Here is a 21505-nt window from a genome sequence, read left to right as displayed (position 1 = left end):
GGATGTTTTCCGCCAATGGAATGCACCCACTCAGAGATACGTATTCGAAGAAATGTGTGTATATCTAGGCGAAGATGTGAAGACAAATGATCCCAAATACACAATGAACGAACTATGGCGTACACGCTTTAAGTTCTATGAAGGTATGATTATAGGTGCAGATGTTGAGAAAGCGATAGAGTTATTGCTCTCTTATAGGAGTAAGGGAAACATCTCTAGATCATGTCACGAAGACGATACACCAGGTGGGAAAAGAGCGAGACAGTACCCCATGAGAGAGATTCCTCCGGTGTGGAGGGAAGGTGATGCGAATGCGAATCCACCAATTCTGCCTCATTTCCAGCGTGTATGGGTACATGTCCCCTGGAAAAGATCCGATGTCTTAGCACTCAAGCAGACACTGCCTGATCCTCGTAAAAACCCGACTGGGTATTATAAGGAGTTTTCACAAACTGCAAGCTCATGTATAATGAATTTAGCGGATATCGACATGTTGTTTGGGAACGTTGTTCCACATCCCCTATGGAGCAAAATACGTCATACGAACCATGACCAAGAACTAGGTGACTCATGGGCGAATATTGCCGCTATAGATGCTAGACAAATTGGTGGTTCTAAACCTGAGCCGTTAATAGCTGAACTTCCCGGTAGAATTATCGCATACATGAAGACGATAATGCCTGAAGTACGCGTAAACTGGGACAAGCTATCTGCAAGCAAGCAGAAGAAAGATGAGAATGTGTCTGACTTTTTCACAAGATTTGAGGAGACTTTCACCGATCATAGTGGTCAGGATATGGCTACCGAGGGTGGCCAAAGATTGTTTGTAGACAAATTTGTACATAATTTAATACCTGAACTGTGTAATAAACTGAAAGATTCAGAGAGTGCTTGGGCTGTCTCTACGTCAGCGCAAATTTTAGCAACAGCCCAGTACTATGAAAATAGACGCAAAGACGAGCTAGATAAAGTCGACAAAAAGACAAAAGATTTAAAAACTAAAGTTCTTCTCCAGCAAGCCTATCCGCCTCGTACGGCTAGTCAGCCCAATTACCAACAACAACAGCAATATTCGAGAAACGCGCAAGGAAACGAGTTTTCCCATCAGCGTATTTCTTATGGCCCGAATCAATGTGCGTATTGCAAAGAAGAGGGTCACTTTAAAGGTAATTGTCCGGCTCTTGCGCGACGTTCGAGCGGTGCTCCAGGTGTAAGGGGAAGAGGTGGTCAACATGCCCCTAGAGGTAGGGGCCGTGGAAATTTCACCCAGAATACGACTTCCTTCCCGCCTCAGAATTCGATGAACAGCTTTGACCAACAGAATAATGCGTCGTCCAGGTCAGCTCAGTACTATGCTGACGACTATTACACCGAACACGAAAATGAGGGTAACGATTGCTAGGACAGCCATGGACAAAGAGAGGGAGTTGTTTCAGTTCCAGTAGATCAGAATGGACCTTATGTCAAGGTAATTACGTCAGGAGTGTCAGAGCCATTTCTGCTGGATACTGGTGCTACAAAAAGTTCTATCATTCACTCGAAACTTCCTGGCGCACCTTTGTCTGGCGAAATGAATGTTTCAGTAGGTTTCTCTGGCGCCCCTGTTAGAAACCCGATCTCCAGTCCTATATCTCTTTCTATTGGCCCGTGCGAATTAGAAGCACCCCTCATTCTTACAACAGGTTGCGGTGAAAATTTGTTAGGTTTGGATTTGCTAAAAAGGTTAAATGCGACTTTGTACTGTTCCCCCTTGGGAGTACAACTTACTCTAGGTAAGAAAGTCATTTCTCCAATGTATTTGTCAAAGGACAATATTCCGACTGAATTGTCATCACTTCCTGATATACTTTGGGCTAATGGCTCTAATGATGTAGGTCGTTTGGAGATAGCACCGTATGTCATAACATTGAAAGCCAACGTTAGGTTGCCACGTATTCCCCAATACAAAATATCTAGCGAATGCGAGAATGCATTATTGACGATTGTTTATGACCTGATTGATAAAGACGTCATCGAAGAAACAACAGGAAATGTTTGTAACAGTCCAGTTCTGCCCGTTTTAAAGCGTACTGATCCTTTACAACAGCCTGTGTACAGGTTCGTGATCGACCTCAGAGAAGTGAACAAGATAGTTATCCCACAGTTTCCAGTTGTCCCCGACATTACTGCTTTATTGACGATGGTTCCAGCTTCAGCAAATTGGTTCTCGGTGATTGACCTGAAGAACGCTTTCTTCAGCATCCCGATTGCCGAGGAGAGCAGAGATATTTTTGGATTCAATTTAGGAGGACGAAGCTTCCGCTTCAAGTGCGCTCCTCAAGGCTACTGCGAAAGCCCATCAATATTCAGTCAGGCCCTGAAAACACAACTAGACACGATTATTCTACCGAATGGTTCAACTCTGATTCAGTACGTAGACGATCTGCTGATCGCTGCAGACACTGAAGAAATTTGCAAGAAAGCTACGTTATCATTATTACGTAACTTATGTGACATGAAGCACAAAGTCTCTCTTTCCAAACTACAATTTTGCCGACAAGAAGTAACCTACCTAGGTCACATCTTGTCGAAGGAGGGAAGGAGACTGACACCAGAAAGAATACAGGCAATTGCAGAACTGAGTGCCCCAAGGACACAGAGAGAGGTTCGAGCCGTCTTGGGCATTACATCGTACTGTAGACAATGGATACCGAATTTCTCACTACTAGCTAAACCCTTGCTGGCACTACTCTGCAAAGACACGCCAAATCCTATGCCTTGGTCTGAAGATTGCCAGACGAGTTTCCACAAGTTGCGTGATGCATTATTTTCGGCTCCTGTGTTGGGAAACCCCAACTACAGATACCTTTTACATTATATGTCCATGAGAAGGAAGGTTGTGCATTATCAGTTTTAACACAACATTTTGGGGACAGACAGCGCCCATGCGCGTATTTTTCGGCAACTCTAGACCCTGTGGCTAAAGCCCTACCAAGTTGTCTGAGGGCTACCGCCGCAGCAGCTGTGTGCATTCGACAATCCGCTGGATTAGTCATGAACAATACTCTGATCGTTATGGTCCCGCATGCAGTAGACATTTTACTAAACAGGACGAAGACACAACACCTTACTAGCGCTCGACTATCCAGTTACGAACTTACACTGCTAGCAAGTCACATCCACATAAAGAGGTGCGATGTACTGAATCCCGCAACGTTATTACCCATTCCGAAAGAAACAGACAAGATTGATAACCATGACTGCTGTTTTAGGACAGAAGAAGAGACAAAAGGGAAAGTAGACTTACAGGACACTCCCCTTCCTGAATGCAACAATACTTTATGGGTGGATAGTTCATGTTTCAAACTGCCGAATGGTGATACGACTGCAGCATATGCCGTGACGACATTACACACCATTATAGAGACCGCGCGCATTTCCCATAATTCTGCACAAGCTGCAGAGCTAATTGCGCTTACCAGAGCATGTGTGCTAGCGAAAGGAAAGCGAGTGAATGTGTACACTGACAGCCAATACGCCTTTGGTGTGGCTCACAGTTTTGGGAGATTGTGGCGTGAACGTGGGTTTCTTACGTCACATGGTGCAAAGATACAACATGGTCAGTTAGTTAATGAACTCCTCGAGTCACTGATCTTGCCACTACAAGTCGCAATTATAAAATCCAGTGCACACAAAAAGATTCAGGATGATGTTGGCCGCGGGAATGCGTTTGCAGACGAGGTTGCGAAAGAGACTGCAAGGAACACAATGAGTCGGATGTATGTTGTAGGTCCCGCTAGATGGATTACTGATGTGGGAATGTGTGAGGACACCATCGAAAGCGTGAAATCTATACAAGCCGAGGCAACTGAGAAAGAGGTGAATGAATGGAGAGAAAGTATGGGTAGGTTAGATGCGAATGGTTGTTGGGTCGAATTGTCAGAACACCAGCGATGGCTACTACCCAACGCCTATGTACTTGCAGTAGTAACAATGGCTCATGGATTTGCGCACATCAGTTCGAGAGGAATCTGTAAAGTATTGGCCCCAGTATGGCAAAATAGCAATATCCCGAAATATGCAGAGAATGTGGTCAGAAACTGTATGGTGTGTTTGAAGTACAATCCCGGTAGGGGAACCCCAACTCCAGCTGGTCATTTTGCGCCTCCAACGTATCCGTTCGAGGTTTTGCAGCTCGATTTCATTCACATGGAGAGATGCAACAATCTGAAGTATGTGCTCGTTGTTGTTTGCGCTTTCTCCAGGTGGGTGGAAGCATACCCCCTTAACCGCATGCGCGCTAGCGAAATTCCGCTCCTGTGCTGAGTTTTTTAAAACCGCACTTTACATGACGAGCTGGGCTCGTCATGAGCGTGCGAGGAGGCTACCTCATGACGAGCCCAGCTCGTCATGAGCGTCGAAGGGGTTAAGGACAATACTGCCTTGTCAACTGCCAAAGCCCTTGTCAAAGAGTTCTTCCCGAGATTCGGCATGCCTAGAATCGTCTGGAGTGATAATGGAAGTGAATTCGTAGGACGCGTGATGAAGAGAGTGTGTGAGTGTTTAGGGATACAACAAAAATTCCACTCTGCGAATCACCCCCAATCAGCTGGATTAGTAGAATGCTACAATGGCACTTTAAAGCTCAAAGTAGCAAAGATCCAAGCCTGTACAGGTCTTAAATGGCCTGACGCCTTGCCCCTAGCACTCTTGTCAACGAGAATGACCGTCCATTCCAGGTTAGGACTTAGTCCTCATGAGATAGTCTTTGGCCGCCCAGCCAACGTCTGGGGCGTGCCAAGGCCAAAGAAACTCAGTGAAATAGAGCACCCCGTTCTGCTTGACTATTTGTGCGAATTAACAACTAAATTGCGTGTTTTACACCAACAGGTTCACAGCTCCTCTCCGCCAGCCTCTGACGATCCAGGTCACTCCATCAAACCCGGCACGTGGGTCTTGGTGCGGAACTTCCAGCGCACAAACAACGGACAGCCGAGGTGGACCGGACCGTACCTGGTACTTCTTTCAACGAGATCAGCTGTTCGGGTGGAAGGCAAAAAGAACTGGGTGCACGGGACCCATTGTAAACGGGTCCCTCTGCCCCTTCCATACGACCGGTGGGTCAACGAAGGAATTGCCGACTCCGAGACAGAATCCGTACCTCGCTTCATCCCTTTCAGCGATGCACGTTTAAAAGAAACTAGTACCGAAAAGGAGAGTGATCGTATTTTACAAGGATTTGTGCCACCGTCAATGCAGTTGGACACTACCGAACCTGAGACATTGTTTGAAGACCACACCGTACCTGGGAAAGAACAATATAATCTTAGGTCAAGACAAAGAGACTAATAAAAAGCGGACTAATGTGATTTCCTTTCCCCCAAAAACTATTTTTTGATTTTTTAGCTCTCTCACTCTCAGGAAACTTGCTTATTTTTGATTTTCGAACCGCCATCCGGTTCTGCTGCTAGGGTCGCGGTTGAAGACTGGGGAGTGCAACTGGGGACGTCTAGGACAACGGTTCTGGTTGGTCCAAGGGAGTTACCCCGGACTGAACAGAGCGCACTCCCTGGGAGAACCAACCTACCACCGCGGGCAGCAACTAGAGGATCGAGTTTCCTAGGGTAAAGAGACCTACCAGACTCACGAATTTTGAAAGACAATTATGCACTGTACTGGCCAAAAGAAGGTTTTTGATAACGTGTATTTTAATGTTGTGTAGCATAACGATGTTTTTGACTGGTTATACTCTATTCGTATTCCGAGTTACTTTTTCAAATGACACCCGGCCACCGCCTCCTCCCACTATCTCTCCACACTACTTTCACCCGCTACCTGAACACGAGTCTGCCAGAAGACTCGAATTTGTAAATAACTCATTCATTCAACTTCTACACCAACACCAGTCCATAATGAACACATCGAACTGTTGGGTATGTGGACTCATGCCGCACACGACTGATAAGGGTATCCCATACTTCATCCTGCCATTCAGTTATTATGGTTCTCTGTGGGCTTTCCAGACCATGTTCCTATTCGCCCTAGAACCATACCCGACCCGTTCTACTGAAAGTGATTCCAGTAACAAGGCACTAGTAGCAGGGATAAGAAATATGAGTAGAGAGTTCGACACCTATCTTACGATTCCCAAAGATGAACTCACTCCGTACACTCGTTGGAACGTAACTAAATATGGGGTTTACCTGAGTAAGAGCCAGACAGCAAAGAAATCCCGCCCAGTTTGGATAGTACCCAACCGAGGTCACTTATGTTTACAAGGTATCGGCAGGATCCCAAAGCACAATTAGGAAAGAGTATATGCACGGAAACCTATGTGTTCGCCTCCCGAACTTCCCCTATACTATTAGCAGCCAAAGGCACGTATTTCGTCTGCCATGACCAAGCCTATACCTGGTTGCCCCCTGACTTCTCAGGTACATGTTTTATCTCATTTCTGCTGCCTCCCACCTACACGGCCAGAGCAGATTACCATCGGACAACGACAGCTAGAGGGGTCGTGAGTAAAGACGACACCGCGGGTCAGGAATTCGCTGACTTCGCAAAGGGTTTTCTGCCATTTTGGGGGCCTATGGTGAACAGCAGGAATATTTGCCAGTTATCGAGGATAGTTGGATCCGCCGTGATTACAACGGCCGGAGCCCTTGGCAATTTGACGACCGAACTTCAGTCGGATCGACTTATGACCCTTCAGAACCGAGTTGCCCTAGATATCATACTCGCCGATCGTGGTGGTGTGTGTAGAGTGATCCAATCCAGTTGTTGCATTTTCATCCCTGATAACGCACCGACAGTGTACCAGGCCATCTCTAAGTTACACGAGATATCTGGTTCCCTTCACGTAGAAAAAGGGGACTGGTCCTTACTAGGGTGGTTCTGGGAACTGATCGCTACCTGGGGATGGAAAACACTGATCTTCATTGGGATGATCTTAGCACTCCTGTTTATGTTCTGCCTGTGTGTACAGTTCGCTCCTGCACTATGTGGCCTCTGTGCTACCTCATGTGTACGGAAGCCTGTGTCAAGAGACGAACTGAGCAACAGAATGATGCTACAGCAGCATCTCCACGAATTCCTTCATACAGACTTAGACTCGGATTAACATGAATTATTGCCTTATATGAGGGCAAAAGGAGGGTCTGTGGTTCTGAAATTCTGGACCCTACCGTTGTCCCGGTATCGAGGTCCGATACCCGTGTCCCGAAACATCAACGTACCATGACGAATTTGGTGTAGACGAACCGATAATGATTAGGACATCATTCCTATGCATTTGCGTCATGATCGAGACATGCTAACACCCCTGAATCGTAGTTTCCGTCCCGACCCCTCAGACACCATTGTGTAAACGGTATCCATTTTGTGTCTTGCCCTCATGATAAGTCAATTAAAGATCAAGCTTGATCTCAAAGGACACGTCCACCTTCCCTGACTCCCCCCTGACCTGTCCCAACTGACTCCCTTGCCTCCAGCCAAAACCTGTTCGGGCAGCTCCTCGCCCATTGGCCAAACACGATAGCATCAATGCACAACATACCACAAACCATTCATCGCGTACAGATCATGTTTTCTACACACATACACACCTATCCACGCTCCCTGTTTATGGCCAGTTTTATGACTAGGAGGTGCCTTCTTTTATTGGGGCTTCACCGATATCTGATGAGAGTTCCGGGCTTGGCTGGGTAATCTATCACGGATCGGACATCTAAAATACGGGCTTGCCTACATGACTTCGCTCTTTTGTATTATTGTAGAAATATGTGTATAGCCATATCATAAACTCAAGAATTCTTGCTTGCAGCTATTATTTCTGTATATAAGGAGAAGGCTGGTTCTGTAAAAACGAACAGTCTCCTGAGAACACATGACCCGTGTTTGTCGTGCTTCTAGGACTTCTGTTACTTGGTAGCTGCCAATAAAACTTGATCTCTGACTGCGACTAGAAGACTCCGTGTTTCTGTGGTCCGGAACAGGGAGAACTCAGAGGTCTTCGGGTGTTATCCCCTGGCACCAAACGGGTTCCTAAAAACCCGTTACCTCAGGATCCACAGCCTAATTTCCTCTTTAGCTAACAGGTAGCTCCACCGGGCATCGATCAAATGGCAGGGTCTCCACAGTCGAGGGAAAGTTTGAAGAGTACATGTCGGGAGCGACTCGCAGGGCTGATGACGGGAACACCACGTCTCGTCCTCTAGGCAAAAGTCGGCCTCCGCTCCTCGCATCTTACCTTCGCAGCCTCGGGGTCTCAATAGTGGATAATGCCGCCCTCCACCGTCACCAAAGCGCCTACAAAAAACTCCAAAAACTGCACTTTGCTCCACAACACAGAGGTCAGCGAGGAGGGAGAGTTCAAGCCCTCCAGCTACAGCATATCCACTCACGGCTGCAATCATAGGTTTGGAAAACCGCATGCATGCTGGTCCAATGGGGGAAGGATTCTTGGTGGCATCTTGTTCTAGACTTATTGAAGTTAGGTTTTGAGCAACTTCTTTCAGATCATAGCCTGCACAGAAATTACCCCTTTTCCATTAAATACTGCTGCCGTGAGTGAACTGTCCTTTTTAAAGGACTCAAATGCCTGCACCAGCTGGATGCTGTCTGAGAGTTCACCGCATTTCGAGCTTCAGGCCTATTGATACCAATTGTCATGATGGTTCCATGCCTTTCAATTACAACATTCATCTTATCTCTGTTTCCTGAGGATGGTGCAGACGCTTTGGAAGGGACGACGGATGTCAGCTGTGGCCTGCAGCTGTTCTTGTGCCAGGACGCTTTTGAGGGATTCCAAGGCAGGTTAGGATTCTGCAGCCAACCCCTGAGGAAACAACTGGGCACTAAACGGACTCCGGCCCACCTCATTGCTGCCTGGCACCACACTGTACACCTGAGATGGCAGAATCAATGCAGTTTTCCTGGTTGCATGTGCGCAAAACTCTGGTAAATAGACAAAATCGAGCAAGGCCGCGCCCTTGCACCTTCACGGTACAATGTTCTGTTTATTAACGAGCAAGTTAAAGACCAGTTTATTTTATGCTGTCACTTGAGCATGCTTAATAAAATCATCATGGTTTTAAAAAAATGGAAAACTCCATTGAAATGTGTCCGGAAAATAGACAAATAACATGCACAAAAAGTGATCAAACTGGTGACTTGTGGGTAAATCCGTCAAAAGGCAATGTATGGGGTTACTCAAAGATAAAAAGGGTTAAAATAGGATATATATTGTAAGGGACACAGTACCTAAACTAAGTCAGATAACAGACATTGAAGACCAGGTTGGTACCTTGTCGAATAAGCATTGGCAAAGCCAATAGATCTCCCTTATGTAAGAGCTATCGGCTTTGTCAATATGTTTTTGCCATGTTGCACACCAGTGTGGCTGCTGTTCAGCATGGCTAAAATTTAGTGGGGCAAAGAAGAGTGGAGGGACATAAAATGGAGAAGAGTAGAGTGTTATGGAGTGGCACAGAGAGTTGTGAAGTGGTGTACAGTGGCGTGGAGAAGAGGGATGTAGAAAAGAGTGGCGTGCGGTGTCATGGAGTGGCATAGATTGGAGTGGTGTAGAATACTATGGAGGGAGTAGAGTGTTCTATGTAAATGTAAATGTAAATGTCATGGTACTTATAGAGCGCTGTCACCAGACGGTCACCTTGCGGTGTCGCCTATTCGGCTTCCTGGCGCTGATACTCATACCGCTGTGGAACCCCTCCTGGCTTTCCCTGTGAAGTGTCCACTCCTGGGCACCCCCAGGGTGAAGCCAGGCATCCTTAGCGCTGTTGAGGCCAGTGTGGAGGCTAAGCAAGCTATTGCCCAGAGTTGCAGCGTGGGGCCCGTGATTAGAATAGGCACCAAGGCGAGAATTAACAGGTCCAAGGAAATTGAGCCCGAGACCCCGCCAAGGCGGGAATCGAACCCTGGTCCCTGGCCAGAACTCTGCATCAGGGTCTGTCGCTCTAACCATTGAGCCACACTCCTCCACTAGAGTGGAAGGGCCTATAGTGGAGTAGAGTTGAGTGGCCTAGAGAAGAGTAGAGTGTTAGAAAGGAACAGAGTGTTTTAGAGAAGACTGGCATAGAGTGTGTTGCATAGAGTGGAGTGTTGTAGAGTAGAGAGGATCAGATTGTTGTAGAATGAAGTGGAGTAGTATTGGAGAGTGGAATGGCATAGAGTGGTGTAGAGTGTTGTGGAGTCGAGTGACGTAGAGTAGAGCGGAGTGGCATAGAGTGTCAGAGTGGATCGGCATAGAGTAGAGCGGTATTGAGTGGAGTAGTGTGTCATAGAATAAAGTGTAGTATAGTGGCATGGAGTAGCATTGAGAGAGTTGCGTAGAGCGCCATGGAGTAGTGCCAGAGAGTCGCATAAAGTGGAGTGTTGTAGAGTGGAGTGGTATTGAGTAGAGCGCCAAGAGTGGAGTAGTGTTAAAGGGTGTAGAGCGTCATAGAGTGGAGTTTCATAGAGTGGAGTGTCATAGAGTTGACTATAGTGAAGTGGCGTAAAATACAGCGGTGCTGAGTAGATTGGCATGAGGTACAGTGGCATAAACTAGAGTGGTGAATGGTACAGTGGTGTAGTGGCAAAGAGTGCAGTGGCGAACAGTACAGTGGTGTAGTGGCAAAGAGTGCAGTGGCGAATAGTACGGTGTGGTAGAGTGCACTGGCACAGAGTAGAGTGGAGCAGAGTAGAGTAGAGAGGTGTTGATTGAACTGGTGTAGAGTCCAGTGGTGTAGAGTGTAGTGGTGCACAGTAGGTTAGAGTGGTGTAGAGTGGTTTGGCATTCAGTGTAGTGGTGTAGAGTGATGTGACAAAGAGTGCATTGGCATAGAGTGCAATAAAGTGACATAGAGTAGAGTGGTGCAAAGTAGAGTGACACAGACTAGAGTGGTGTGGAATTCAGTGGCATAGAGTGGAGTGTTGGTAAGTACAGTGCAATAGTGTAGAGTTGAGTGTCAGAGAGTGCAGTGGCGAAGAGTTTTGCAGAGCTAAGTAATGCAGAGTGCAATGGTGTAGAGTTCATCAGCGTAGAGTGCAGTGGCATAGAATAGAGTGGTGCAGAGTGCAGTGGGGTAGAGTGGAGTGGCACAGGGTAGATTGCAGTGTCTTAAAATGGAATGGCACAAAAAGGAATAGAGTGGTATAGAGAAGATTGCTTCAGAGTAGAGTGCAGTGTCGTAGAATACAGTGGTTCAGAGTAGCTTAGAGTGCTTTAGAGTAGATTAGCGCACAGTTCAGTGGAAAAAGACTACAGCAGTCCATGGTAGATAGTGAGGGGATAGAGTGGTGTAGAGTAGAGAGGTGTTGAGTGAAGTGGCGTAAAGTGGAGTGGCATAGAGTAAAGTGCAGTGATGCAGTGTGGAGGGAAGGGGAGCGTGCATAGTGTGGTAGAGTAGTGCCATTACAGACAACACGTCTTCAATTGAAAAGACCATTATATTTGCAGAGAGATACAGTTTTACTGGTAAATTTATACAGCACCCAAACGATGATATGTGGACATGTCATCACCTAGCATATTTATTAGTTTCAGTCATATTAAAATATTTGTTTCCACTGCACATCAGAATTACCCAAAAATGTGCTTTATTTGTGCTTTCCATATTTACAGACATTAAAATGTTGTTTTGTGCTGGAAAACATAATACCACACACAACACATCCTGAGAAGCCAGCTAGAAAAAAACATCCTACAGCCTTTCTGTCTCACATGGGTACCCAGCAGCATTGTCACACAAATCCTCTCACTTTGAAGTCAGAGAAAGAAAAGTCTTTGAATGCACAGCAAATATTACAAGATAAGATGGTTGTGCAAAAAGGTTTGAAAGCCTGTTTACAGAAATTCAGTACTGGTGGAAGACTACAGGAAATGGGGTTTGGCAAAGGAGCGACAAACAATCTAAAACAATTAAAGTCAACATACAGAAAGTAAGCAAATGTGAGTTACAAACCACAGAACCAATAGTAAGAAATGGGTGGACTGCATTACCAGGGAAGCTATCCGAATGTCTCAAATATGTCATTAGCAAACCAGACAGCTACACTGTCTGGTAGGCTTCAACCTAAAAAAGTAATAAATGCAGTACACTGGTGCACAATTACTGTCTCTGCTCATAAGTTCTGGGCAAAATATTTTATCTACATCTATTTCTGTTCCTAGCAATACAATTAGCCAGCCTGTGCCCTGAGTGAATAAAATAGATGTTTTTCACTGTGGGGATTTTTTTTGTTTTTGTTATGAGAATCCCTTCAATGAAATCCAGCACTCTTAGGCGTTTCACAACAGACAATACTGTGCATTGTCCTTTTAACTCGTTAAGAAATTGTTTAAAATATGCACAAATTAACATATACACATTAGAAAAGTGAACATTAGACTCTGCTCACTCCAGCTGCAACCTGTTTTCCTGTTATGTCATACAATATGCAGAAACAATACTGTAAGCTAGAGGACTAGCTTCAAATATTAAAAAAGAGGCACAGTAGTGTGAAAAATAAATTTTATTTTTAAATGAACGCATAGAAAGAATGTGTTGCCAATATTGCATGTATACTTTGTTATTCCCATTCGTGTCTTTAATACTTAAAAGGTTCAACTATGGCACACACGCACATACCCAACAACACACGCACCATTCAAAATATGATTTAGTTGACTAATCAAAATTCCCATATTCGTCACACTGCTCGCCCTCGCACCAGCAAAGGCATGCTAGCTAAAACCTTAACGCTTCCAAAACATTTATGATGAAAGCATTGCCATTTTCTCCGCGGTATGCCGTGTGACATCTTCAAGGACTGCTCCAGTAACCTCGATGGCGGCCACCACCCCGGCTCCTCCGAATGAATCCCCTCAACAGATGTTTTCCGGCTCCACGCGGCACTTCAGGATGTTCAGGTAACTCTGCACCTTGTTCGTGTCCCTGCGGAAGCAGTGCAGCAGCTCGTAGTCATTCATGGGCGAATCATTCGCATGAGAGCGTCCCACGGAGTCCGGCGATGACGTCATCCCGTTCAGCGAATTGCTAATGATTCCCATTGACTGCATCTGGGTGACAAATGTAATGGCATTATACATCTTGATACTGACATAACAAAATTACTCTGTGATGCAGCTAGTGAACATTGAAACAATTGGAACCTCTAATGGTTCTCACATGACTAAATGTGTAAATGGATTTATAATCTTGTTAACTATTTTCGCCAATGACATGAAGATGAATGTGCTTCACCCCTTTGAGTGCCAGGCTTCTGCTGCACCGGTGGGCAAGGTTTAAATAAACATGTTGGTTTTATATTATTTTATAACCTCACCTGCCTTCTATTTAGAGCATTCAAACAAGCAATATTCAGTGGTGGTTCATTCAAAACGAAACTGGGAAGTTGCTTCTTCTCTCTCGTCTCTCCCCTCACCCCCCCTCGTGGCGACCCCCCACATGCATGACACGTGTTATTTTCTCATTTTAATAGGTTGCCCCAGTACCACCTCCATCCAGCATCCCGGGCTCCAGTGGAGCGCTGGGTTAACCTCGCCAAATTGCTATAATTTGTGATAATTTAATCCGTCATTTGGCTTGGTTTGGCACCCCCTGTGACATTGTCTCAAAGCAAAATTGTGTTTTGCTTTTAACTAATGATGCAATCGAGAAGTTGTTTAACAGTGGAAATACTCACTCTTGATTGTGGGTTGAAACCATTTTATAAAAGGATGTAAAGCAGGTGATGTGGTGTATGGAGATTATCAATACCATTGGGAAATTGTATGTTCTACTTACATTTGCAGAATCATACACACTGGCAGTCTTTGCAAGGTCACCAGAATGTATTCATGGGTTTGATGAGGTAAGAGGTAGTGTTTAGCTGTTTTAGATTGGACTCCCAATGTTTGAGCAGACTGTTAAAAGTAAACTTCAAATGTATCATTCACTGACCACTTAGCAGGGATTAGCTATCTAGGAGTGGACAGGAAACATTGGCAGAATACAGGGTGGCTTAAGCACTTCCTCTTTTGACTCGGAGATTCCAAGGAGGTCTTCTCCTAATCATTCCCAGGACACTCCCAGACAGGTAGGCCCTGGTCACAGCAAGGAGAGAATCAGTTTGGACTCCGTTAGGTGAGGGGAAAACGCATCCGAACAGGGCGGTGCCTATTTAAACTGAAGAGAGGCCTAGCTGCTGGCAGAATGGTTCTGTCATAGTAAAAGAGGAATCCCTGTGTAATTTTACACTGCACAAGGAAGGTGTACTGCAAAGGGAGGAGGGGGGACTACAAGAAAATACTTGGGACTGGGTGGTAGAATTTCTTCAATAATTGTCTATTGGCTACGATACATTTGACACCACAACCAACACCTCTTGGAACGTTACTGGGTGTGACGAAGACCCCGCTTAAAAACAATCCCGGCTCCTGTTGGAAGAAGTGGATTCACTGAAGGACTAAAAGTCTCCTGAATATGTGGCAGGGCTTTCTGATGATGTGTATGTCACATACAAATCAGGCATAATTGTATGACAAATGTGAGCACACTAATTCTTTCGAATCTATATGTGAAAGGCATAAGGCATGAAAAACGAATGCTTTGAAGTTAAATAATAGCTAACAGTGTGTTCAAGATTGCCACATTATTATCCAAGCAGACTGATATTAATCATGGAAACAAAAATAACAGAAACTACCTTGTCGAAAAAAATAATTGAGAAGATCAAACATACTAAACCACAAAAACCACCACAAAAGTAATGTTCGGTATAGGCCTGGCCGTAATCTTGTTTAATTTCAAGGGCTTTTTACTATGTTTCTTCTTCGAAAGGCTCAACATTACATAATAATTCCGCATCACATATATTAGATTTTTTTCAGGTAAAAATCCTATTGCAGGAGCATGGGAACAACACGAATGAACAGAACACTGGTGGCTGTTCTCGTTTTGTACAAGGTTGTGCTTTTTTTCATTCAAATGGACACAAATGCACATACTACTCTAAAAAAATAGCGCAAAATGCCGGATCAGCATTTCAAGTTATTTTGTAGAATTGTTTTAGGCATTTGGCATAATTTCCACTTTTTGCACAAGCTTAGCCTTCTAAAGCACTTAACGTTGGCAGGTCACATTGCTATGATGGACTACAGGCATGGGATCTGTACAATACATACATAGTCCCATGGTGATATTCATTGTGATTGCTGGACATCACGTACTTAAAATACTTACAACACAAAAGTGGTTTTCATGCTGAGTAAGTTAAAGAAGAATTCTTACTTTTGCAGTCACTTTTTCAACACCCGTTTCCAGTTCCCGCATCATGCTGCTGATTTCTTGGGCCTTGCTTTGGCCGGTTTCAGAAATCTCTTGGTAATTTCCAATATTCTGGTGAAACTGGGACAGTGGTTTCTTCCAGGCTTGAAGCAGACTCGTTATCAAATAAGTGAGTTCTTCTCTCTGAAACATTAAAGAATATGGAGAATCATGTCTGCAGACCAAACATCAAAAGCCAGACGGCCCACTTTCTTAATAACATGCAGTTGCTGTTAATTCTGGCAAATTTCTGAGGAAATATTTTTCTGATCTCTGGCATTGTCGACAGCACTGTAAAATGAGAAGTAGCCTCAAAGTGCTTGATAGTGCAAGGTACTTAGGCTAACTTTTAGAAGATGGCATATACATAGAGTCAGGCTTAAATGTTGCTTTCTTACAGAATGGTGGAGGACTGGGATAGCTGATGTGCATAATAGAAAAATCCAACTCGGTTTTTAGGGCATCCACAATGAATACGCACAAGAAAATATCCAAATAATAAATTTCAGTGGGGATAATTTGCATATTTGTCGGTTATTTTAATGCCTCACTGCACTAGCATTTTTTGTTCTATTGTTTATACGTTGGCAGAAGGGGAAGCAGAATACACCCATCAGGGCTCCCACTTCTACTCAAACTAGAGATAGGGCAGGAAAGAAAGGGAAGCACATTTGATATGGAAATGCCAATAGTCTGCGCCTTTGTATACTCAGGTACTAAATGCTAACAAAAGAAATATCCACAAACTTGAAAAAATGGCCTAACTCCAAATTCCCAGCTGACTCAGTCATCCTCGAAACAGGATGCAGCACCCGCAACCAAAACATTGCAGTTGCCAAGGCAAACTTCTGCTTAGAAACAATCCTAAGGCCAACAAGTGTAGTAAACAATTGATTAATACTGTCAAACACTTCTCAGAAAAAAAACTTCCACCACCCCGATACCTCATACCGGACACTGTACAATGACTGTCAGAGGAAGGTTGTGTTTGATAAATGTACCAGTAAAATTACGGAACTTCTGGCAAATGCCATGCTTGCTTTTTTCTGATTTCCCTTCGATATTTAGGGACCTTGCAGTGTAGTGTGTCTGATCAATATTTTTTTTTGATTCTGTGGCCACAGCATTTTTTTTTCATAATTATGGATTTGCCACTTAATCCATCACCAGCCGCATAATTTGCAGATTTTAACAACAAAAAATGTTTCTAGCGTAAATGAATTAAAAGTTACTAACAATGCTGCAACACTTCTTGGTGTGCAACAGAAGGCACTTCACAAAGCTTGACTGTGCACCTTTCAGTTGCATATTACTGTATTTGGGTGTTGAACTAGTACAAAAAAGGTGAAACCTTTGTCTAGACAGTGGTAACGTGTAAGAAGGACATAATAATGAATTGATATTATAACAAAATGAGCCGTATTATACGCATTTTCTTGCTGCATAATTTAGTTAACCCTGTTGCGTAATTTGATCCTCCCTTTCCGCATAATTCTTGTTGCCCTGATTATAGGCATTCCCATGATGGCTTGGTAACTTGTGACTTGTTCACAAGCAGTAAAGCGTGCCGCATAAAGTAATGTAATTGGATCAACATTTCTGAAATCCAAAGCACTTACTGGGATGTTTTGAGCGGTCTCTTTGCCGTTAGGAGTTTGGAGTGTCGAGGTGTGGCACTTGTGAGGATTTCTCTCCAAGTCGTTTCTGTCTGGCAAAAAGTATTTCTCCTAGGGATAAAAATAGACTAGTTAAAGTGCAAGAAATGCTTATGGCTTGATTTAGAGTTTGGCGGACGGGTTACGGTTTGCACCACGTCACATTTAGTTACTAGTGCATTAGTATTCTAGGTCGCTTGTAACAACAGGATATCTGTCAGCTTGGATGGAGTAACCTGACTGCAAACTCTCGAACAGGCCCTCAGTCATGAAATCATCTCTCCATGATCGGGATCTTTTTTAATAGTCACATGCATGCTTCTGGGAAACTGCTAGAGTTATTAAAGTTCATAAAAGGTAAAAAACTGGTATGTTATTCACTATGTCTGTGGTTCTTAACCTTTTGAATTCCACGAACCCCATGAGTCACAACTGGAAACCAGGGACCCCCACAAGCTATTTCTATGATATGTACATCAACAATAATGCACAGAAAATACAAAGACAAGTATAAAGCATATGAACTCACTACACCTACATTCTTCTGCAGCTGCATGTTTAAATACAGGAGCAACCACACACCAGTATGAAACCCATGAGGCATTCACAAATCAACAGGGAAAGATGGGAAAGCAGAGCTCTCGGTAGAGATGGTGGGACAAAAGTAGTAAATAGATTGACCGTGGCTCGGACAAACAGATGGCAACAATCAAGCTTGGTGTGGACAAAGCTGGGGCCCACACAGGGTCTTTGTGTCAAAAGATGGCAACATCAGCTGTTGTTTTACAGCTAGAACCCTAGATGTTCATTATGCCAGAGTACACGAGGCCTAAAGAGAAATGTCGGTGGAAGTATCTTTGCTCTGTTCAAAAGTGTAGACATGCCCCCTTTTGACTACCCACTTAACTGGTGCCGCAGACGCCCGGGGGAGGTGGGGAGTCGGACACAGGTTAAGAACTGCTGTAGTATGTACCAATAGCTTTCCAAATATTCCTTTGCAACCCTGCTTTTTAAACAGACAGCGAAGTTTATGTGGGTGTTGTAACTGGAGTATAACTAGAGTATTTTTAAAATAAAAGATACAAATAATTGGTAAAAAAACTACATTCTATAAGAAATTGAAAGTACATGGTTATAGGTCTGCCAGAATTTCCTTAGGAAAGGTATTTTTATTTTCTTAATTTTGGAGTCATTTGGCAAATCTGTACAACATTTTCTGAAAAAAGTACTTCCATGTTGGATACATAGCAAGTTTCATGCAGTTCTATTCAGACTGGGGCCAACAAAACTGACATTTCCCAATTTAATTTCGATAGGATTCTTTGTTTTGCAATACAGAAAAAAATGCTGAATAGAACTGCACCAAATATGGCACAAAAGAAGATCATTAATCAAGGATTTCATTGCTTTCATTGGTTTGGTAAATACATTCGGTAATTTTCGAGAAATGATCATTTAAAAAAGTGTTCGGACTAGGCACAAAGAGGTTAAATTTGAGAGATATCTGGACCATTAGTTCACGGATCCTTTGCAGATTTGTGAATCAACAAAGGAGTTGTGACTCCATTTAATAAAATCAAGGCACCCTATTGGATCAGGGATCTTTTTCTCCCTTTGTGTATTGCAGATTTCCAAATTCAGCTCTTAGTTCTCAAACCCACTGAATTTTTATTGGCTGGCTGGCAAAGAAGCATTTCTCTTGTGGCCCCCACTACCCAACATTACCTGAGCACAGTGTTGAAAAAATGAAAATATAAATCTTGGTGATTCTTGAGTGTAGCTGATGCTTGGTTCAGAGGCACCATGCAGACCCCCACAAGCATACTGTAGTCTCTCATGAGTCTCCCGTTTAAAGTAAAAACAAACTTTAGGACAGGACCAGTACAAAACCCATGCTGAGCACGACTAAAGGATGTGTGTTGCTGGTGTTGGCCATGAAGGGTTTAGTTCAGTGCTATCTGAAGGTCCACCGCTGTACACAGCTGAAAATAATGCGCTGCTGAGGTTGGCCGCCCATGTAGTATTGGGTGCCGACCCTGAAGCCAACTCCTTCTGCACAATGTAGGAGGCCCTTGGCTATTGGTACTGTCTACCCACAGAGAGATGGGTGCATAGATTGGCCAGAGATCAGGGCCTCTGCCAAACCCCAAGGGCCTACCCTCCAGTGGACTTCAGTGTTGGGTGCAAGCCTTGCCAGAGGCAAGGCCTTGCGTCCAAACCCTGTTGTGCATTGCCTGTACTGTGTTGGGTATTGCTCATCTACAGAGTGCTGAGTGCCAGGGCTGTCTGAAGACCAGGTCTTGTAGCCAAATCCACTATACACAGCCAAGGGTCTGAAGATCAGGTCCCATGGGCAACTCCACTGCACATGGCCAATCACAGAGGGGTGGCTCGCTCACGGAGTGTTGGTGCATTGCCTGGCCTTCCACCTGGACCCCCAGCTAACCCCACTGTGTACAAACAAAGTTCATGCACTGCTGGTGTTGGCTACCCCAGAGATTTAATCACAGGGAATAGCGGAGACCAAGAATTGTGGCCAAAGACTGTGCCCACCGGAGGATGTCTTCCAATGGGGGGTTAATGTAATGTTAACATACCATTTTAAACGAACAAAACCAATGGCATTCACTAGTCATACTTTTCTCAAGTAACTATAACTTGCAACCTAAAGTAACTATAGCTTGCAACCCTGCCATGCACAGTCTTGTCATCAATTATGTCATTTTAGATGTTGCAGTCATGTTATCAATGATGTCATAGACCATGTCAAGAGTGATGTAATATGTGAGGTCATAAGCAGTCCTTGGCATGGGTACGAGTTATACTTATTTGATATAACTATAGCTGGTTAATTTAGATGGTTTTCTTACTTCAAAATGGTGTTTTAATTAACAATTTCACCTAAATATAATGTATCTTTAACCTTTGTTTTTTATGTAAAATTCTATGTTTTGTTCTAACGGAAAGTAAAGTGTCCATCACTGTGTGCGGGATGGAGTTGGAAAAAGGGCCACCCCACTTCTGGTGCCCAACTCCATGCCGCACTTGGCTTAAGGCCATGTACAGCATGGAGTTGGGCTTGGGGCCTGGTGGGCACCCTACGTCCCATAGCACACAGCCTTTGGGGTGCACAGCCTTTGGGCACCCATCCCTCTGGCAGCCAACCCCAACACTGGCCCAGCCCTGCATCCAACCCACCGAAGGCCATGTACAGAATGGGGTTGGTCACCAGCGGGGGGTTGACTTCAGGGTCTGGCTGCATGGTGGAGTTTTTTGCCTATGGCTGACTACTATGTGTAACAATATAAAGGGTGTCATCTGAACTACGGCAGACATACTGGCTTTCTCAAAAAATCATTAATAGCTAGAATCAAATGTATATTTCATGAATTCTCATATTACAAATTTTAATATTGATTGTCATAAAATATTTGAATAAAGCCTGCTTTAAAAAATATTACCATGTCTTTGAGTTTTTTTTTGTGCAACAATAAAACCCATTCTTTGGGACGTGCAGGAGCAAGCAATAACTAAAAACATTTTTTGTGTGTAAATCTGGGTTGCTCCGAGTCCCACCCAGGGCACCCTAAAGCATTGGTCATGCTGGGGGCACTTGTGGTATAATGGAGGCCAAGGCAATTCTTGGTGCATGGGACATCATGGCAAATTCTGGCACTGATATATTGGAGGTAGTCCTTGGCATAAGGAAGGGCAGCTATGTAATGGGGATAAGGTGGGAGGATGATAAGCGTACACAATGTTGGCTCTGACATACTGGAGGATATTTGTGACATATAGATCACCCATGGCACATAGATGGCATCAATGGCAAAGTTCTGCCACTAACACATTGTAGGCAATTCTTAGTATGTTGGGGTATCGATGGCATATGGGGGCACCCATGACAAATGTTGGCCCTGGTAAAATCAAGGTTATAATTAATATATAGGGGCACAATAGCACATTTTCTAGAAAATAGGGTCAACTCCTCTGAAGTGCAGGCTTCATTGGTTTGGCACACAATGAAGGTATTTGAATATTTAATAAATAGAACCCGACTGTGCAACCAAGCCCTCTTAGAAGAAGTTAGGCTCACTTGCTTTATGTCAAGTATTTGACTCCACCACTTTTAAAGTTCACCAGCCACCAGTGGGTCCCATAGTGCATTTAGATAGTTCAGGTGACATCTTACACTATAAAGCCGATGGAAGTGGTTTGTGATTGCCATGAGAATCCTGAGATAGCAATATAGGAACATCTTACACTAGTTACCTATTATGAATTATTTATATTGCATGCTTGTTTGGGTGCCTTTAGAATGCAACAATATTTTTTTTTAAATAGTGAAAGGTTTAAACCAGTGAAATACTGGACAATACCACTTGATTGTTAGGAGTAAAAAGAAAAGTGTTACATTTTGTAGAATGCAAGCTTTCAGATAATAGAGAGTTAGTTTTGTTCAATAACACATTCTGAGTACAGAAAAAGCAGAGCTATCAAAGGGTCCTGTTGCAAATAGAACATTTAGCATCCATGAATAGATAGTTGATTAAATAGTATGTA

The 21505-nt window shown here is 44.0% G+C and overlaps 1 protein-coding gene and 1 pseudogene across 1 annotated transcript in view; both read right to left on the bottom strand.

Annotated features, from left to right (window-relative positions):
• The window catches only part of LOC144763166 (enoyl-CoA hydratase EchA19-like), a 25167-nt pseudogene extending 12503 nt beyond the window's left edge, over window positions 1–12664 (bottom strand).
• The window catches only part of LOC144763162 (prolactin-like), a 27775-nt gene continuing 18858 nt past the window's right edge, over window positions 12589–21505 (bottom strand). The window contains exons 3-5 of the mRNA XM_078648495.1: window positions 16907–17014; window positions 15252–15431; window positions 12589–13039 (exon numbers count right to left, since the gene is read on the bottom strand). Coding sequence (XP_078504621.1) covers window positions 12845–13039; window positions 15252–15431; window positions 16907–17014 — 483 coding nt within the window. The 3' untranslated portion in view covers window positions 12589–12844. The remainder of the gene's footprint in view (window positions 13040–15251; window positions 15432–16906; window positions 17015–21505) is intronic.

The sequence above is a fragment of the Lissotriton helveticus genome, chromosome 1_1 (assembly GCF_964261635.1).
Source record: "Lissotriton helveticus chromosome 1_1, aLisHel1.1, whole genome shotgun sequence".
NCBI lineage: Eukaryota > Metazoa > Chordata > Amphibia > Caudata > Salamandridae > Lissotriton > Lissotriton helveticus.
The sequence above is the reverse complement of the archived record's forward strand: the minus strand, read 5'-3'. Positions and strand labels throughout refer to the sequence as shown.